We start from the raw sequence: 20,497 nt of genomic DNA on the forward strand, positions 1-20,497 counted from the left end.
CATCCTTGTTTGTGAATTACTTAGCATTTCATGGAAGCTGCCTTTATACCCAATCATGGCACCCAACTGTTCCCAATTAGCCTGCAGACCTGTGGGATGTTCCATATAAGTATTTGATGAGCATTCCTCAAATTTATCAGTATTTATTGCCACCTTTCCCAACTTCTTTGTCACGTATTGCTGGCATCAAATTCTAAAGTTAATGGTTATTTGCAAAAAATCAGTTTGAACATCAAATATGTTGCCTTTGTAGCATATTCAACTGAATATGGGTTGAAAATTATTTGCAAATTATTGTATTACGTTTATATTTACATCTAAAACAACTTCCCAACTCAAATGGAAACAGGGTTTGTACATGTGTATACATATGCTTATATATATATATATATATATATATATATATATATATATATATATATATAGAGAGAGAGAGATATATATATATGTATATATGTGTATGTATGTATGTATAGATATATATATATTTATGTATGTATATTTATATATATTTATGTATGTATAGATATACATAAATATATATATACATATATATATATATATATATATATATATATATATATATATGTATGCATATACATAGGTATATGTGTACATACATACATATGCGCACAATGTATATACCAGGCACTCAAAAAGGTTCATTATGTCTTCTTATTGATATATTTTCACATTTTCTTGTCGTCAGATGATATTTTCGGTATATTAGATGGTATTTTTACCTGGCATGTTTCGACTGTCATCTGCAATCTTCTCCAGGAGGGTCACCTGACCTCTGTGACGTTTGCCTATTAGCTGCTCTTAAAGGCATGGCCAATCAGGCAGGCATGTCAAGTCTACCTGGTGGCTTTTTTGCGAGTTTTAGCTCGGGACACCACACATTTATGTTCACATACGAAAGAGAACAGAAAGGCACTATTCACATTGACCTAGAACAATAAGATTTAGGTCACATTAGGGCAACAAAAATGAGTTTAACACTCATTTTTGCATACCAGACTGTTTTCCATTTTAACTTTGAGCAGAAGATCAATGTGATCAATCACTTGAGTATGTTTGCTTTGATCACTGCTTCCCCTCAGGGTGTCTCTCAAATCACTTTAAGTAATGATTGAATTAAATGATTCCCAGAGAAGCACCATCTTCGTATGCTTCTGAGAGCACCTCTTTCAAATCAAAACTCTTTTTTTTCACGTCCACTTTTGCCTCTCCACCATGTTTGGACAAACTGTCTTGTACCAGCAGTTTAAAAACACGACTGGATATTTCTTTGCATACCTGGAGGACAGTGTGGCGGTATGTTATTTCAAACTTTTAGATTTTCTCGCTCAGGATCCAGCCATGCCAGCACAGGAGCCCCCTTCAGATGCAAGAGTGAAGAGGCGGACCTTCCTCAAGATGACACACAAAACCGGGATGGAAGTAAGTTAGACGTTTGGTTATGATACGTATTTGTAGCGCTGGGCAATACGGCTGAAAATGATAGAAGTGTTCTGTATCTGTCAATAGCGATATTTATTGACGTTTGAAAATTAGGACCATGAGAAAATATATTGCATTTTCCGGACTATAGAGCACACCCACTAAATTTAAAAATAATTTTTTTCCCCCATATATTAGCCCATCCATCCATCCATTTTCTTCCACTTATCCGAGGTCGGGTCATGGGGCAGCTGCCTAAGCAGAAAAGCCCAGACTTCCCTCTCCCCAACCACTTCGTCCAGCTCCTCCGGGGATTCCGAGGCGTTCCCAGCCACCTGGGAGACATAGTCTTCCTAGCGCGTCCTAGGTCTTCCCCGTGTCCTCCTACCGGTCGGACATACCCAAAACACCACCCTAGGGAGGCGTTCGGGTGGGCACCCTGACCAGATGCCCGAACCACCTCATTGGCTCCTCTCGATGTGGAGAGTAGCGTTTTTACTCTAAACTCCTCATGAATGACAGAGCCTCCAACCTTATCTCTAAATGAGAGCCCCGCCTCCTATTGGAGGAAAATAATTTTGGCCGCTAGTACCCGTGATCTTGTCCTTTCGGTCATAACACAAAGCTCATGACCATAGGTAAGGATGGGAACGTGTATCGACCAGTAAATGAGAGGCTTTGCCTTCGGGCTCGGCTCCTTCTTCACCACAACGGATCGATACAGCGTCCGCCTGTCGATCCCACAATCCACTCTTCCTTCACTCGTGAACAACACTCTCAGGTACTTACAAGACTCTCAGGTACTTGAATTTCTCCACTTGGGCAGGATTTCCTCCCCAACCCGGAGATGGAACTCCACACTTTTCCGGGCGAGAACCATGGACTCTGAATTTGTGAAACTGAAATGATACAAAAAGAATGCCCTTGTAAAGTTGATAATACTAACACAAGTGTTGGCATATTAGCGAATGCTAACTGACACTACCTTGATTACATTAAGATAGCACGCACAAATATGCATAAAAACACCTACAGACATCACACATGGGACAGTTTAGTAAGTAGAGGTTTTTTAGTTATATTGTAAAACTTACAAATGTTGCATGGAGTGATGAATGAAGAATCCATACGAGTAGATAGCTAGAAGACTGAACAGTGCTCCAGTTGAAAACAAAAAGAAAAAAACTACTGATAAATGGAAGGACACTGCAGCACTGAGTGAATTTGTCCAAAAGATGGCGTTATTCAACAAACAATAAAACACCCTGTTAGTGTTTTTGCTTTTTTTTTTTTTTAAATATATATATTTTTATTGTTGCAGTCAGCAAAGAAAAAAACATAAATTAGCCGCTCCGTCTTACAAGTCACAGGGTTCAAAGCGCAGCAAAAACGTAGCGGCTTATAGTCCGTAATTTTGGTGATGTTCATCTTTTAGACTTCACTGTGTGAATAAGGTAATTCTCAGTCAACATTTATGTGATGATTTCTGATGACAGCAACATTTAAAAAAACAAAACAATGTAGGACACAATGAACTGAACTTGTGAGTTGTTTTGCTGTGAGTTGACCTCGATCAGCGTGTCCTGTCTCACTGGACTCTCCATCGCCTCTACTGGACCAAAAGCAGAAGCTCATGTTGACGCTCATACTTGTCTTTCAGGACCATACATACCACACAACTGCACCGTGGACAAAATTGAAGAAACGGACGATGGAGAGGTGAGGACGTCTACGCATGCTTTTGTCCTCTCAACAATGTTGATATTGCAGCTATACCCGCTAGTGCCGGCCTCTAATTGGAACTCACATTTTATTCTGAAAATGTCCAAACTTTCAATTGATGGTGGATTTTTCAATAATTTCGTGTGATACTAAACTGCATGTTTATAATCCACGAAATCTATCATTCTACAAGGATTGTTTGGGTTGAATCATTTTGAGTGCAACAAAATATTAACTGTGTGACTGATGAACAATATAAATTAGGGCTCGAAAATTACTCCAACTTAACTTTCTATTATGGCTTCTCCTGATTATGGAAATACAATCATTGGAAAAAAAATGATTAATGGGCCACAAAGGTGCATGCAAATTCCTGATCTGGTGACGGTGAAACAGACGAGGAGCAGAGGAGTGCAAGAAAGAGCACGTGTACTAGAAGTTTGGGATGTCACCATGGTTACAATTTTTTATTTGACAAAACGCTTGTATGTCTAGTCAATAATCATTAAACTCAACAAAAAAGTAAGGCACGGTTTCGCGTCCACTTAACCGCTGACAGAGTCACATCATTGGCCGATAAAATTGAATCCGCTGATAAATGCAAACTAATATCAGGGAATTTAAGATAAATGTCAGTGAAATGTTGAGATTTGTTTGGGAAAATAACATTATTCATATATTCATCCCCGCCACATTCGTATAAACAATGTGAATGTAGAGACTCAGGTACCAAAATGTATTTCGATACTTCTCTAAATAAAGGGGACCACAAAAAGGGCATTATTGGCTTTATTTTAACAAAAAATTATACGGTACAATAAACATGTTTATTATTGCGATTTTGTCCTTTAATAAAATAGTTAACATACGAGACAACTTGTCTTTTAGTGGTAAGTAAGCAAAAAAAGACTCCTTATTGGCTTCTGACGTATGCAGTAACACATTGTGTTGAAGAGGTTCATTTAGCCTACTGACGTGTATTTATAAATGGTTAAGCGGTAGTAAATGGATGGACGGATGGATGATTTATATAGGCTAGTAAGGTAAATTGTTGTACCTAACAAGTTTCGGCTACCTTGCTTCTGCAGCCTTCATCAGAGGTGGCACGTGATGTTAGCGTGACGTTGTATTACGTCTAGTGTAGTGTCAAAGAATTACGTTGTTTGGAACAACTAGAACACAAACTGGCCCGCTTCCGCAACCACCTGAGTTGCCGAGATGAAGGAGTTGTTCCAACAAGCTTGGGGATCAAAAACCCAATTCCGACGATTAACGCGGAACGAATTGTAAGAAAAGCACAAAATGCCTTGGTGAGAGAAAGAATATGATGCACGGTGAACGAGATCAACATCATTGAAGAATAGTTAACCGAAAAAAGGAGTAGATTTAAACATTTCCCCCGAGACACGGAAATTGAACGGATAATGAATGAACATCTACAACGTGAGCACGAGAAGGAATTCCAAACAACAAAATACCGTTATTTCAGAAAACTTGAGAAGCTAACCTCAGTAAAAAAGGAGAAGTAACGCATAGGAAAAAGAGAAAAATGGGTTTGTAACCTTTCACAACGCAAATTAACAATAACGGAAAACAAGGTGCTGTCTCGCGGTCTTAACTTTGCCACAACCCCAATAAACATCCCATACGAAGAATTCATAGTAGCAACAGAGATAGCATGTCATAAACTAACAAATGAAGGCGACAAAGTGGATTTGCACAACGAGGTAGCAGGGATACTGAAGACTGCCAAAATAACACACAAAAACACCAGTAGGTAAGAATGGAAAGCTATACAGTCAATAGCCAAAGACAAAACAATTAAAGTACTACCTGAAGACAAAGGAAGGACAACATTTATTATGGACACAAAACAATATGAAAGCCAAATGATAGCTATGCTGGAGGATAAAGACACAAATGAAGTTCTAAAAAAGAACCCGACAGAAGACAAAAAGAAAAAAACTGAAGACTCTACTAAAACCATTAGTGGATGAGGGAAAAATAGACAAGAACACCTACAGTTTTTTAGTACCGACAGCCAGTATCACCCCTAAAATATACGGCACTCCTAAAATACATAAAAAAGATGTTCGACTCCGCCCAATTGTTGACAGCATAGGCTCAGTCACATACAACCTTTTGAAAGCCGTAGTCGAGATAATAAAACCTCTCCTAGGCCAGACAAAGCAACACTGCAAAAACTCAAAGCAGCTGGCACAAGATTTAAACACTGTAAAAGTAGAATCAGACGAGATGCTCATATCCCACGACGTAGTCTCCCTATTTACAAAAACACCAGCAAGCAGATTTAACACTCCGGAAACGAACAAACCTAACAGTTGAAAACATAGTCCAGTTGTTATCATTCGTAGCCAAGTCTACATATTTCCTGTTCAGAGGGACCATAAACAGACAGAAGGAAGGTTTTGCCATTAGGCAAGAAAAGAAGAGTGGCTTCTTTCTTCATGGAGGACTTGGAGGACAAAGCCATAGCCACCGCTCCCGAAGGATGTAGACTGTCCCTCTGGAGGCGCTATGTGGACGACATCCTGGAAAAGATCAAGACCGGTTACACACAAGGACTCACAGACCACGTAAACACCATAGACGAGACGGGAAACATAAAGGTCACTCATGAAGAGGACGAGCACAGATCCATCGCTTTCCTGGACATGAAAATCAACCACATTGAGGATGGAAGCATCAAGATAACAATATACAGAAAAACCACACATACGGATCAATTCTTATTATGGACATCAGAGCACCCCACAGCACACAAACTGTCAGTAGTCCGCACCCTATACGATCGCACCAAGCTGATCAGAGAAAAGGAGGAGAACCTCATAAGACAGGCGCTCAGAGCCTGCAACTACCCAAACTGGGCCATAAACAAAGGCAAACGAGAGGTCCAGAGGAACAACAAGGAGGAAAAAAAGAAGAAAGGTTCTAGGCCTGAAAACCTGTGCATGGTCACCCTAAAATACGTCAGGGGCGTCACAGAACGCATACAGCGAGCAATGAGGAAACACCGCACATCAAGCTACGCCAAATACTAGTACACCCTAATGATCAGATCCCCCCTGACGAAAAGTGTGATGTGATATATGAGATCCCTGGCCTAACATGCAATAAAATATACATAGGAGAGACAGGTCGACAGTTCAGCACACGAAAAAAGGAACACCAGAAAGAATGTGAAAAGGAAACATCTGGAACGCTCACCCCTGCAACAAGAATGAAAGCAACGCAAGAGAATCTAAAATCCGCCATTTCAGATCACTGTAAGAGGGAAAACCATCTAATGAACTGGGAGGCAGGCTAGGTCATTAGAATGGAAAGCAACAATTTCCATCAGTGGATCAAAAAGGCGGTTGAAATCAGAAAGCGGGCCCCAAAGACTGTCAACAGGGATGAAGGAGCATACCAACTATCCCACACCTGGGACACAGTCCTTTGGCCGTTTGGTAGACATCCAGACGACAGGGGGCGCCCCGCCCTACCCCCGACGCACACCAGGGGACGCCGCCATCACACCGCTGCAGGTGGGATGGTACAATCCATATAACACGTCACAGACAGCGTCATGCTAACATCACGTGACACCTCTGATGAAGGCTGCAGAAGCAAGGTAGCCCAAACTTGTCAGGTACAACAATTTACCTTACTAGCCTATATAAATCAACCCTTTATAAATAAAAAAAAATAGCATATTGTGTCATTTATCATTCTATTATTTTGTCAAAATTATGAATCTACTTCAATCTATCAATGTTTATTTATATAGCCCTATATCACAAGTTTCTCAAAGGGCTGCACAAGCCACAACAACATCCTCGGTTCAGATCCCACATTTTATCAATACTTATTCATTTACTGTTAATATCTGATTACTTCCTGTTTTAAAATGTTCTATCTACACTTCTGTTCAAATGTAATAATCACTTACTCTTCTGTTGTTTGGATACTTTACATTAGTTTTGGATTATACCACAAATTTGGGTATCAATCTGACACCAAGTACAAACCCCGTTTCCATATGAGTTGGGAAATTGTGATAGATATAAATATAAACGGAATACAATGATTTGCAAATCATTTTCAACCCATATTCAGTTAAATATGCTACCAAGACAACATATTTGATGTTAAAACTGATAAACATTTTTTTTTTTTGCAAATCATCATTAGCTTTAGAATTTGATGCCAGCAACATGTGACAAAGAAGTTGGGAAATGTGGCAATAAATACTGATAAAGTTGAGGAATGCTCATCAAACACTTATTTGGAACATCCCACAGGTGTGCAGGCTAATTTGGAACAGGTGGGTGCCGTGATTGGGTATAAAAGCAGCTTCCATGAAATGCTAAGTAATTCACAAACAAAGATGGGGCGAGTGTCACCAATTTGTAAGCAAATTGTCGAACAGTTTTAGAACAACATTTCTCAACGAGCTATTGCAAGGAATTTAAGGGTTCTACCATCTACGGTCCGTAAAATCATCAAAAGGTTCAGAGAATCTGGAGAAATCACTGCACGTAAGCAATTATATTACGGACCTTTGAGCCCTCAGGCGGTATTGCATCAAAAACCGACATCAGAGTGTAAAGGACATCACCTCATGGGCTCAGGAACACTTCATAAAACCATTGTCAGTAACTACAGTTGGTCGCTACATCTGTAAGTGCAAGTTAAAACTCTACTATGCAAAGCGAAAGCCATTTATCAACAACACAGAGGAACGCCGCCGGCTTCGCTGGGCCCGAGCTCATCTAAGATGGACTGATGCAAAGTGGAAAAGTGTTCTGTGATCTGACAAGTCCACATTTCAAATTATATTTGGAAACTGTGGACATGGTGTCCTCCGGAACAAAGAGAAAAATAACCATCCGGATTGTTATAGGCGCAAAGTTCAAAAGCCAGCATCTGTGATGGTATGGGGTTGCATGAGTGCCCAAGGCATGGGTAACTTACACATCTGTGAAGGCACCATTAATGCTGAATGGTCCATACAGGTTTTGGAGCAACATATGTTGTCATCCAAGCAACGTTATCATGGATGCCTCTTCTTATTTCAGCAAAACAATGCCAAGCCACGTGTTACAACAGCGTGGCTTTGTAGTAAAAGAGTGCGGGTACTTTCCTGGCCCGCCTGCAGTCCAGACATGTCTCCCATCAAAAATGTGAGGCGCATTATGAAGCGTAAAATACGACAACAAGACCCCGGACTGTTAAACAACTTAAGCTGTACATCAAGCAAGAATGGTAAAGAATTCCACTTCCAAAGCTTCAATAATTAGTTTCCTCAATTCCCAAACGTATATTGAGTGTTGTTAAAAGAAAAGGTGATGTAACACAGTGGTGAACATGCCCTTTCCCAACTACTTTGGCACGTGTTGCAGCCATGAAATTCTAAGTTAATTATTATTTGCAAAAAAAAATAAAAAGTTTATGAGTTTGAACATCAAATATATTGTCTTTGTAGTGCATTTGTAGTGGGTTGAAAAGGATTTGCAAATCATTGTATTCTGCTTATATTTACATCTAACACAATTTCCTAACTCATATGGAAACAGGGTTTGTAGTTACAGGATCATACATTGGTCATAGTCAAAGTCCTTATGTGTCCAGGGACGTATTTCCTGAGTTTAAAAACATGATTTAAAAAAATAAAATAAAATAAAATAGATTTTGTGATTATTACAAATATAGATGTAATCATAGTAGTATCGACTAGATACGCTCTTGTGGTTAGTATCATTACAGTCGATGTCAGGTGTACATTCAGGCGCGCTAACTTTTGTTAGTGGTGACACCGCTGAACTATTGTATCCTCCTACCTTGTAGTGAAGCATGTTTGGCTATTCCTCATCCTGCAGAGATGATACTTGTAAGAAACTTACTTTATTTGTCGCCGTGGAGACAAGGATTAGTGATTTAGAAGTAGCTAAAACACTGCAGACTGCAGATGTACGTTAGCTGCTAGCTAGCTAGCCTTGTCTTAATGTACCTTTTCCTGAGGATGTTTCAGTTTTATAGCTTCACCTTCATCTTTAGTTTTTAAGCCAAAATGCGTTCTTTTTCCCTTTTCTGTCGATATATCATGTCTGCTTTTAAGTGATTGTGCGTTGCTGAAAATGCTCCTCAGCCCCGTAAAACCAGCAATGTCACAACGTCACAACTGCGTGCTGTCATGCCTGTTAAAAAAAAAATGATGGGGTGGGGAACCAGCACTTCTTAGAGGGGTATTGTACCGAATATGATTAATTAGTATCACAGTACTTTACTAGTACCGGTATACCGTTTAACCCTAGTCAAGACGGTCATTTGAAACAGCAAATTAGTCATACACCAACAACACTTCTCATCTGCTTATGTTGTGGTGAACGACATCATGGATGTAACATTAATGTACAAACATTGTTTGCTACCTGAAAGGCTTGCTTTTTTTATATACAGCCTCAAGTGAGTCACCTCTTTACTTGTCAAGCTGCACACTTCCCCCCTTCACAATAAGAGCGCAGTGCTATATTTATATTGCTATTATTGTTATTATTATTACTATTATTATTATTATTGAACTTGTTGTGGTTTATTTGTTACTAATTTATATCCAGTTTTTTAAAACTATATTAAAAGTTGACTTTTAGTAAACATTGATTGATTGATTGATTGACTTTTGATGGTACAATAATTACTCATGTTTTGAAACGAATGAATAATCGTGATTACAATATCAATCAAAATAACCGCAGTTATAATTTTTGTCATAACCGTCTGGCCACAATATAAATTATATCAATTTGGGGGATGACAGATTTTGATAACGTATCGCATTTAATTCACACTTTTCAGCTGTGTTTGCAAAAGTGAACGACTGCGTCCTCGCTGTCCCTCTACAGTGGAAAGCCTCCATTGCGGCAAATAAAAGTAATTTCTTGCACGTGACGTTATCACTGGAGGTCCACAAATAGATAAACTTGCTACACTACACACTACGAGTGCACAAAAAAATCGATTCACATCCGAACCGCGATTCTTATTCATCCAGTTCCAAATCGATTGAAAATTTTCAAAAATTGATTTACAAAGAAAAAAAAAAATATTTCCTACTCATTGTAGTAGGATATGCTAACCGCTAACTGCTAAGCTAAGGCTCTTGAATGTAAACCGAGATGGACGGATCGATACAAATATTGACAGTAAAGATACCATATATAGTGTCAGTATATGGTCGATACTACAATGATTAGATCAATATTTTTTCTCTTTTTTAAATCTTTTTATTTTTGTCATTGTTAGTAAACTCAACAAATAACTTCCCTGGACACTGGAGGACTTTAGGGGCAAACAGGATTTAAATCAGAGCCAAATATAATTTGAATATTTAATATATACTGTGTCTGATTATAATTGTGATCAAAATTTTAATTATTTATTGATATTGAAATGTTTTACTATCAGCATAACTACTGTAACTATACTTGATATTGGATCAATATCCAAATTTGTAGTATTGCCCTAAACTAATGTAATGTATCCAAACAAAAGAAGAATGAATGGTGATTACATTTGAACAAATGTGTAAATATAAACATGTTCCAACAGAAAATTTCCTAATGAAAAAACAGGAGGCTGCAGTAGATATCGCAATCCAGAGTTCAGGCCGTATCGGCCGTCCTTAGGTGACACGCGTGTCCCCTGTGCCGCAGGACATGAAGGTGGTGGTGGACGGCATCGATGGCATCAAGCTGTCCCAGGGTCTCCTTCTGGGCCTGGCGGACTTCGACCTGATCCGGGTGATCGGGCGCGGCAGTTACGCCAAGGTGCTGCTGGTGCGCCTGAAGAAGAACGAGCAGGTGTACGCCATGAAGGTGGTGAAGAAGGAGCTGGTCCATGACGACGAGGTAAGGTTCTTCATAACCCCGATGATACTTGAAGGCCTCTTTTACTGTCGTTTTATCAATACTGTAAGGGAGGAGCTTGTTATAATAATGGTCGGTGATTTATCAATATATGTAAGGGAGGAGCTTGTTATATTAATGTTCAGTGCTTTATCAATACTCTAAGGGAGGAGCTTTTTGTAATAATGGTTGGTGATTTATCAATACTGTAGGAAGGGAGGAGCTTGTTATAATAATGGTGGTGATTTATCAATACTGTAAGGGAGGAGCTTGTTATAATAATGTTAAGTGCTTTATCAATACTGTAAGGGAGGAGCTTGTAATAGTAATGTTAAGTGATTTATTGGAGCGGTATAGCTCGGTTGGTAGAGTGGCCGTGCCAGCAACTTGAGGGTTGCAGGTTCGATTCTCGCTTCAGCCATCCTAGTCACTGCCGTTGTGTCCTTGGGCAAGACACTTTACCCACCTGCTCCCAGTGCCACCCACACTGGTTTAAATGTAACTTAGATATTGGGTTTCACTATGTAAAGCGCTTTGAGTCACTTGACAAAAGCGCTATGTAAATATAATTCACTTCACTTCACAATACTGTACAGTGTTTCCCACAGGTCAGGCATTTATTTGTGGTGGTGTGGTCGGGCGGCGGTGGCAGGGGGGGCGGGGTGCTGGGGGGAGGGGGGCAGCGGCGGCGGCGATGACCAAGAAGATCGCAGAGTTGGAATATAATTACAACACTTTATGTACATATTTTTATGCATATTTATATAATATTTACATATTTATATAATATTTAACTACAAGCTCCATTCACAGACAGAGTCCCATTGTTTTTATGAGCGGTCGAGCGAGTCAAAAGCTGAAAAAAATAAATAAAAAAATAAAAAAATGTGTTTTTTATTTTTTTTATTTGTGGCGGTCGTAATTCTTTCGTGGCGGGCCCCCACAAATAAATGAATGTGTGGGAAACCCAGCTGTAAGCAAAGAGCTTGTTATAATAATGTTTGGTGATTTATCAATACTGTAATTACAGGGATAAACCAGTTATAATATTGGTGGTGATTTATCAATACTGTAAACAAGGAGCTTGTTATAATAATGTTCTGTGATTTATCAATACAGTAAGCAAGGAGCTTGTTATGATAATGTTCGGTGATTTATCAATACTGTTAGCGAGGAGCTTGTTAAATTTATGTTCAGTGATTTATCAATACTGTAAGCAAGGAGCTTATTATAATAATGTTCAGTGATTTATCAATATTATAAGGGAGGAGCTTGTTATATTAATGATCAGTGATTTATCAATACTGTCCGCAAGGAGCTTGTTATGATAATGTTCAGTGATTTATCAATACTGTAAGCGAAGAGCTTGTTATATTAAAGTTCAGTGATTCATCAATACTGTAAGCGAGGAGCTTATTATAATAATGTTCAGTGATTTATCAATATTACAAGGCAGGAGCTTGTTATATTAATGGTCAGTGATTTATCAATAATGTAAGCAATGAGATTGTTGTATTAATGTTCAGTGATTTATCAATACTGTATGGGAGGAGCTTGTTATATTTATGGTCAGTGATTTGTCAATACTGTAAGCAGGGAGATTTTTATAATAATGGTCAGTGATTTATCAATGCTGTAAGGGAGGAGCTTGTTGTAATAATGTACGGTGATTTATCAATAATGTAAGCGAGGAGCTTGTTATAATAATGTTCGGCAATACAAGCTGTCTCTCGGCTAATTGTCATGCTTTCAGTTGCAAGCAAAAATTGGGGTCACGAGCCTCCCCACCACTATATAATGCAGTGAGTGTCACAGTGGGCCCCGTAAGAGCCGATCAAAACGTCCGCTCTTACTCACTAGCATTAGCTTCTTGCTAGAGATGGACATATCTGTGTTTTCCCAATCATGGTTGGGAAGAAAGTGAGTGTGAAGAAGAAGAAGTGATATTTATTGATTTAAAGGAAGAAATCATCAAAAAGATGATAGAGCACATAGCTGGCTAACTTGGTGCAGCAATTGGAGCTTAGCACTGCTAGTCTGCACCATGCTTAGGCAGAAGGAGTCCATAACACCAGGACATTGAAATAATATCTAAACATTTATGCATGAAAATATGGAGAAGTAGCTGATGGTGTGTTTGACGGAGAACTAGCTAGAAAGAGAGTATGTTCTATTTTCAGTAAGTAACATTTATTTATATAACTCTTTTCACAGACAGTTTCTTTACAGCACAGTTCAAGTATTAGAAATAACACTCAATGAAAAAGACTATATAAAACACATTATAAAAAACAATTGTATTGTTTTTATCCAATATTTCTGATCTGAAAACTAGTTTTAACGGTGACGTTCTAGAGGGGCCAAGCACCGATTGAATTGATCTGATTTCTTTTCAATGGACATCTTTGCATAATTCGACTTTTTCAAGCTGCATGACAGAACAAATCAAAGTCGTACTCTGAAGTACTCCTGTGTTCAACCTTTACAACACAACTATTTGTGTCAATCACAGAACTCTCCAGTCATTGCTCCAAGAACTGTCACCTGGGACAAAATTCAGGAAGCTATAAAAGCATTGAGGTCACTTTGTTGAGTACTCACCTGGAACTAACTCAGTAGATTATAAAGTGTGTCTTTGTGTCCTCATCCTTTTTTTTTTTTACTTAGTTTGGGATTTTTCTCTCAAAATTAGTCCCAACGCAATCACCATTCCCTTTGTATATACAGTCGTGGTCAAAAGTTTGTGAAGGACATACTCTCATGGCTGTCTTGAGTTTCCAATAATTTCTACAACTCTTATTTTTTCGTGATAGAGTGATTGGAAAACATACGTTTGGTTCTTTTATGAATTTATTATAGGTCTACTGAAAATGTTACCAAATTTGCTGGGTCAAAAGTACACATACAGCAACATACATGATCAATTTTGGTGATGTGGAAAAGTTGCGATCAAATCAAATTAGCTTCATGGCATGGCCTCTTAACTTTACGTGAGTGATTATGATTAACAACACTTGTTGACTTCTCTAAGCACATTTAAATAGGGCTCATGTGATGCAGTCATTAGACTCGATTACCAACGCAACAATGGGATAGTCAAAGGAACTCAGCACAGATCTGAAAAAACTAATCATTGACTTGAAGAAGTCAGGAAAGTCACCTGGAGCCATTTCAAAGCAGCTTAAGGTCCCAAAATCAACTTTGCAGACAATTGTTTGTAAGTACATGGCACAGTTTTGTCACTGCCACGATCAGGAAGAAAACGCAAGCTATCACCTGCTGCCGAGAGAAAATTGGTCAAGATCAAGAGTCAAACGAGAACCACCAAAAAGCAGGTCTGCGATGAATTGTAAGCTGCTGGAACACAGGTGTTAGTGTCCACAGTCAAGCGTGTTTTGCATCGCCATTGAGGAGCTACCATGCAAAAAGGAAACCCTTGCTCCAGAAGCGACACTTTAAGTGTCCGCCCTGAGATCGGTAGGTCGTGAGTTCAAACCCCGGCCGAGTCACACCCAAGATTATAAAAAAGGGACCCTTTACCTCCTTGCTTGGCACTCAGCATTAAGGGTTGGAATTGGGGGGTTATACACCAAAAAAGATTCCCGGGTGCGGCACCGCTGCTGCCCACTGCTCCCCTCACATCCCAGGGGGTGATCAAGGGTGATGGGTCAAATGCAGATAATAATTTTGCCACATCTATTGTGTTTGTGACAATCATTGGTACTTTAGCTTTAAGGCTTGTCTAAAGTTTGCTGCTGATCACATTGACAAAGATAAGACCTTCTGTAGTAAAGTTTGTGGTCAGATGGAACAAAAATTGAGCTGGTTGGCCACAATACACAGCGATATGTTTGGAGGAGAAAATGTCCCAGGAACACCATGCCAACCGTCAAGCATGGTGGTGGTCGTATTATGATCTGGGCCTTTTTTGATTTGTTTTACTGTATGTATACTTTTGACCCAGCAGATTTGGTCTCATTTTCAATGAACCCATAATAAATTCATAAAAGACCCAAACTTCATGAATGTTTTTGTGTCAAACAATTATGTGCTAAATCACTCGATCACAAAAAAATAAGAGTTGTAGAAATTAATAGAAACTCAAGACAGCCATGACATTATGTCCTTTACAAGTGTAGATAAACTTGTGACCATGACTGTATATACTGTACGTATATGTGTGTGTGTGTGTATTTATATTCCTTTATATTGATTGTTGCTACGTTGTTCGCCATGTTTCTTCTTCTTGGAGGATTGAATTCTGGCTCGGTGATGCTACTCAGTGGTTGTGTGTGTGTGTGCTCTGTTGATATGATCATAAAATACGTCCATGTCATATTTAATATCCGTATGTGTTTGTGGTCTGTAACAGATAGAAAAACGTTCAGATTCAGAAAAAATTATTACTATTACGAAGCAGGAGCTGTGATAAAAAATTAATTATTGATGCATCTTTAATTAATGTATATTGCTGCAGTTTTACATTTATTTTTGTTTTAGTAAATAAGCATTTATCACTTTCAAATAAAAAAAACTATTCACTTGTAATAAGGAACAGTTAAATGAATTCCCATTTAATGTATTAAAAATAATGAAAATGTATGCTAAACTGGAACATACTGTAAGTACCCTAAAATAAAGGAGCTGGTTGGATCTCTGAGTGAGGTGGCTCGCTATAGTCAGTAACATTTTAGAACTGTCTGCATGACTTTATTTACAATAAATAAATCATAGATTATTGATGTTTACTAATCGATTCTATAATCTCTATGTCTGAATTGCATTGCATCTAAAAATCTATTATTTCTCCCACCTCTAGTAATTGGCCCTACGATATTGATGAAAACTTTATCACAATATAAGTGTTTTAATGTCGGTCAATATAGATAATTATTGATATTTTTGGGGGATGGCGTGGCACAGTTGGGAGAGTGGCTGTGCCAGCAACCTGAGGGTTCTTGTTTCAATCCCCACATTATACCATCCTAGTCACGTCTGTTGTGTCCTTGAGCAAGACATTTCACCCTTGCTCCTGATGGGTCCTGGTTAGCACTTTGCATAGCAGCTCCTGCCATCAGTGTTTGAATGTGTGTATAAATGTGGAAATAGTGTCAAAGTGCTTTGAATTTCTTAAAAAGGTAGAAAAGCGCTATACAAGTATAACCCATTTACCATTTTTTTGAATGGTAAATGGAAAATAAAGACTGAGAGAAAAAATATAATTTATTTGAAATGCAGCTTCCTTTGATTATAATCCCTCAGCTATCAAAGCAGATTGGAAATGTCAACACAAGCATGGAAAACACTCAAACAAAGTAAACAAAATAGTAAAATCACTTTGAACACTTAACAATAATCTCTTAAAAAGAAGGAATATGTAAGAAAGGCTTCATAAAGTGTAAGAAAATAGTGCAAAGTGTGAGAAATAGAGAAACCTGAGAAGAACTATTTTCTGCAGGTTTAGTAGCAGGAAGTTACAGCCGTGCTCTAAAGGGCGAGTGTGTCTAAGGTTGTGTGGCACCTAGTACCATTCACTTATGGTCCTTTATGGTCCCTTTGGAAAAATCTAAAAACTGTCCAGGTGACCTTTCCTCTTTTATCCACAATTTCTTCATTTTGACTTTCTTTTCTCACTCCATGCAAAAAATCCACCAAACTTGATAGTTAATATTGTCACCTGATTGGCTGTTAGCGTGTCACTCCCACTGATCAGTGATCACTACCTGCGTTTTTATCGATCGCAAATTATGTCTTTATTGTGATGTACAGTTGTGATCAAAAGTTGACATACACTTGTAAGGAACATAATCTCATGGCTGTCTTGAGTTTCTAATAATGTCTACAGCTTTTATTTTTTTGTGATAGAGTGATTGTTGTTGGTTACAAAAAACATGCATGAAGTTTGGTTCTTTTATGAATTTATTATGAGTCTACTGAAAGTGTGACCAAATCTGCTGTGTCAAAAGTATACATACAGCAATGTTAATATTTGGTTACATGTCCCTTGGCAAGTTTCACTACAATAATGCGCTTTTGGTAGCCATCCACAAGCTTCCGGCAAGCTTCTGGTTGAGTTTTTGACCACTCCTCTTGACAAAATTTGTGCAGTTCAGCTAAATGTGTTGGTTTTCTGACATGAAATTGTTTCTTTAGCATTGTCCGCACGTTTAAGTCAGGACTTTGGGAATGCCATTCTAAAACCTTAATTTTAGCCTGATTTAGCCATTCTTTTTTCCACATTTGACGTGTGTTTGGGGACATTGTCCTTTTGGAACACCCAAGAGCGCCCAAGACCCAACCTCCGGGCTGATGTATTTAGGTTGTCCTGAAGAATTTGGAGGTAATCCTCCTTTTTCATTGTTCCATTTAAACAGGCAATACAGGCCCAGAGCATACACCACCACCATGTATGACGGTAGGTGTGGTGTTCCTGGGATTAAAGGCCTCACCTTTTCTCCTCCAAACATATTACTGGGTATTGTGGCCAAACAGCTCTTTTTTTTTTTCCATTTGACATCACATGGACAAATTTCAGACCTTATGGAGGAACGTTCTGTGGAGGGGACCGCAGCTGACATTGCTTAACACGATAAGTAATGAATAATTCCGCTGGTAATCACGATGTTAAAAATAACGTTCAAAATATAAGACATTCTCATGCATTTTAATCCATCCAGCCGTTTTCTACCACACCTGTTCAATAAATAACAATTTTATTAAAAAGGATTAGAGACTTATTACACTCTAAAAATGTTGGTCTTACTTAAAAAATGCACGCATTCAGTTGAATTTAGTGTGAAAAAATATGATATGGCTCTCAAGGAAATACATTTTAAAATATTTGGCTTTCATGGCTCTCTCAGCAAAAAAGGTTCCCGACCCCTGGTCTAGTCCATAGTGTATCCAACACAATAGTGAGAGTCCAGTCCATTGTGGGGCCAACAGGAGACCATCCCGAAAGGAGACAAGTCAGCAGCGCAGAGATGTCCCCAACCGATGCACAGACGAGGGGTCCACCCTGGGTCCTGACCCTGGACAGCCAGCGCTTCATCCGTGGCCACCGAACCTGAGCCCCCCATACCCTCCACAAAGGAGAAGGGGAAAGCGCAGAAAAGAAACGGCAGTTCAACTGGTCTAAAAGTGGATGTAAACCTTTGACCACCACTGTATAGTGCCCTAGTGCAGTGGTTCTCAAACGGGGGTACGCGTACCCCTGGCGGTACTTGAAGGTATGCCAAGGGGTACGTGAGATTTTTTTAAAATAGCAACAATTCAAAAATCCTTTATAAATATATGTATTGAATAATACATAAAAAAATATGAATGTAAGTTCATAAACCCATCCATCCATCCATCTATTTCCTACCGTTTATTCCCTTTCGGGGTCGCGGGGGGCGCTGGCGCCTATCTCAGCTACAATCGGGCGGAAGGCGGGGTACACCCTGGACAAGTCGCCACCTCATCGCAGGGCCAACACAGATAGACAGACAACATTCACACTCACATTCACACACTAGGTCCAATTTAGTGTTGCCAATCAACCTATCCCCAGGTGCATGTCTTTGGAAGTGGGAGGAAGCCGGAGTACCCGGAGGGAACCCAATCATTCACGGGAGAACATGCAAACTAGTTCATAAACTATGAAAAAAAATTAACAATGCAATATTCAGTGTTGACAGCTAGATTTTTTTGTGGACATGTTTCATAAATAATTTTGTGAAGAAATGTTTAGAATTAAGTTGATGAATCCAGATGGATCTCTATTACAATCCCCGAAGAGGGCACTTTAAGTTGATGATTACTTCCATGTGTAGAAATCTTTATTTATAATTGAATCACTTCTTCACTTGTTTATTTTTCAACAAGTTTTTTTTAGTTATTTTTATATCTTTTTTTCCAAATAGTTCAAGAAAAACCCCTACAAATGAGCAATATTTTGCACTGTTATACAATTTAATAAATCACAAATTGATGACATAGTGCTGTATTTTACTTCTTTATCTCTTTTTTTCAACCAAAAATGCTTTGCTCTGATTAGGGGGTACTTGAATCAAAAAAATGTTCAAAGGGGGTACATCACTGAAAAAAGCTTGAGAACCACTGCCCCAGTGTGTGACCACTTAAAGACAAAACTAATGGAAACGTTAAAAACAACAAAAGAGTAAATAGTTTTAATCGCCATATTGACAAAACTCCCAGGTTCGAGGTTTTTAAAGAGTGAACGTGAGAAGCATGGATCTTTATGATGGGTCGTGGTTAATGCCTTGCATGGCAGCTCCCGCCTCAATGTGTGAACAGTTGTGTGAATGTGGAAATAGTATCAAAGCGCTTTGAGTACCTCGAAGGTAAAAAAGCGCGACACAAGTGTAACCCATTTACCATTTATGATGATATTATGATGATCTCACTATTTTTGTGCCACCTGTCTTGGTTTCCCCGGCAACACTTTGCTGTGTGACCTCTTTTCCTTTTTTCTTGTGACTTTACGTGTTTCTTTATTTATACACATGTTCATTAGTGGCTTCACGGTGGAAGAGGGGTTAGTGCGTCTGCCTCACAATACGAAGGTCCTGAGTAGTCCTGGGTTCAATCCTGGGTTCAATCCTGGGCTCGGGATCTTTCTGTGTGGAGTTTGCATGTTCTCCCCGTGAATGCGTGGGTTCCCTCCGGGTACTCCGGCTGCCTCCTACTTCCAAAGACATGCACCTGGGGATAGGTTGATTGGCAACTCTAAATTGGCCCTAGTGTGTGAATACACGTGTGAATGTTGTCTGTCTATCTGTGTTGGCCCTGCGATGAGGTGGCGACTTGTCCAGGGTGTACGCCGCCTTCTGCCCGATTGTAGCTGAGATAGGCACCAGCGCCCTCCACACACCAAAGGGAATAAGTGGTAGAAAATGGATGGATGTTCATTAGTGAACTGTGGAATTGTCAACTGACATCTCTGTCCATTAACTGGGCATCTGAGACGAGCACAGCACGCTAAGATAATCATTATTTAGCACGCTAAGATAATTATTAATTACAATCCAATATCACCCACCCTCAACAGTACTCATGCCATCGTAAATAATATATTTATTATTATTATTGTTATTATTATTGTTAAAGCTGTGTGGTGAAAGTGTAGGATTTTGCTTCTCTAGTCATAAAAAAATGTTGGTATGCCACAAGATGGCGGTATTGGTTAACTAACTTACAAAGCCACCAATTGTACAGCATTACTTGTTCACATGAAACTTAAAAAAAAGCGTAATCTGTTGCAATGACAGGAAGCCTTTGAAATAATAACACTTATTACAGAATTTTGAAGAGGCGTAACATAAATAATAAAATAACCTAGTATATATTTAGTCATTTAATGCACGTTATATTTGGCAAATAAGGCCATAAATAATCATATTCAATAAATGTAATGTTTCCCA

At 38.9% G+C, this 20,497-nt stretch overlaps 1 protein-coding gene across 1 annotated transcript in view; it reads left to right on the forward strand.

Annotated features, from left to right (window-relative positions):
* The window catches only part of prkcz (protein kinase C, zeta), a 208,396-nt gene that overhangs the window by 108,635 nt on the left and 79,264 nt on the right, over positions 1–20,497 (forward strand). Inside the window, 4 exon segments of the mRNA XM_061903119.1 lie at positions 1,354–1,393; positions 1,396–1,443; positions 3,104–3,162; positions 10,881–11,075. Coding sequence (XP_061759103.1) covers positions 1,354–1,393; positions 1,396–1,443; positions 3,104–3,162; positions 10,881–11,075 — 342 coding nt within the window.

Source organism: Nerophis ophidion, linkage group LG06 (genome assembly GCF_033978795.1).
Source record: "Nerophis ophidion isolate RoL-2023_Sa linkage group LG06, RoL_Noph_v1.0, whole genome shotgun sequence".
In the NCBI taxonomy this organism is placed as follows: Eukaryota; Metazoa; Chordata; class Actinopteri; order Syngnathiformes; family Syngnathidae; genus Nerophis; species Nerophis ophidion.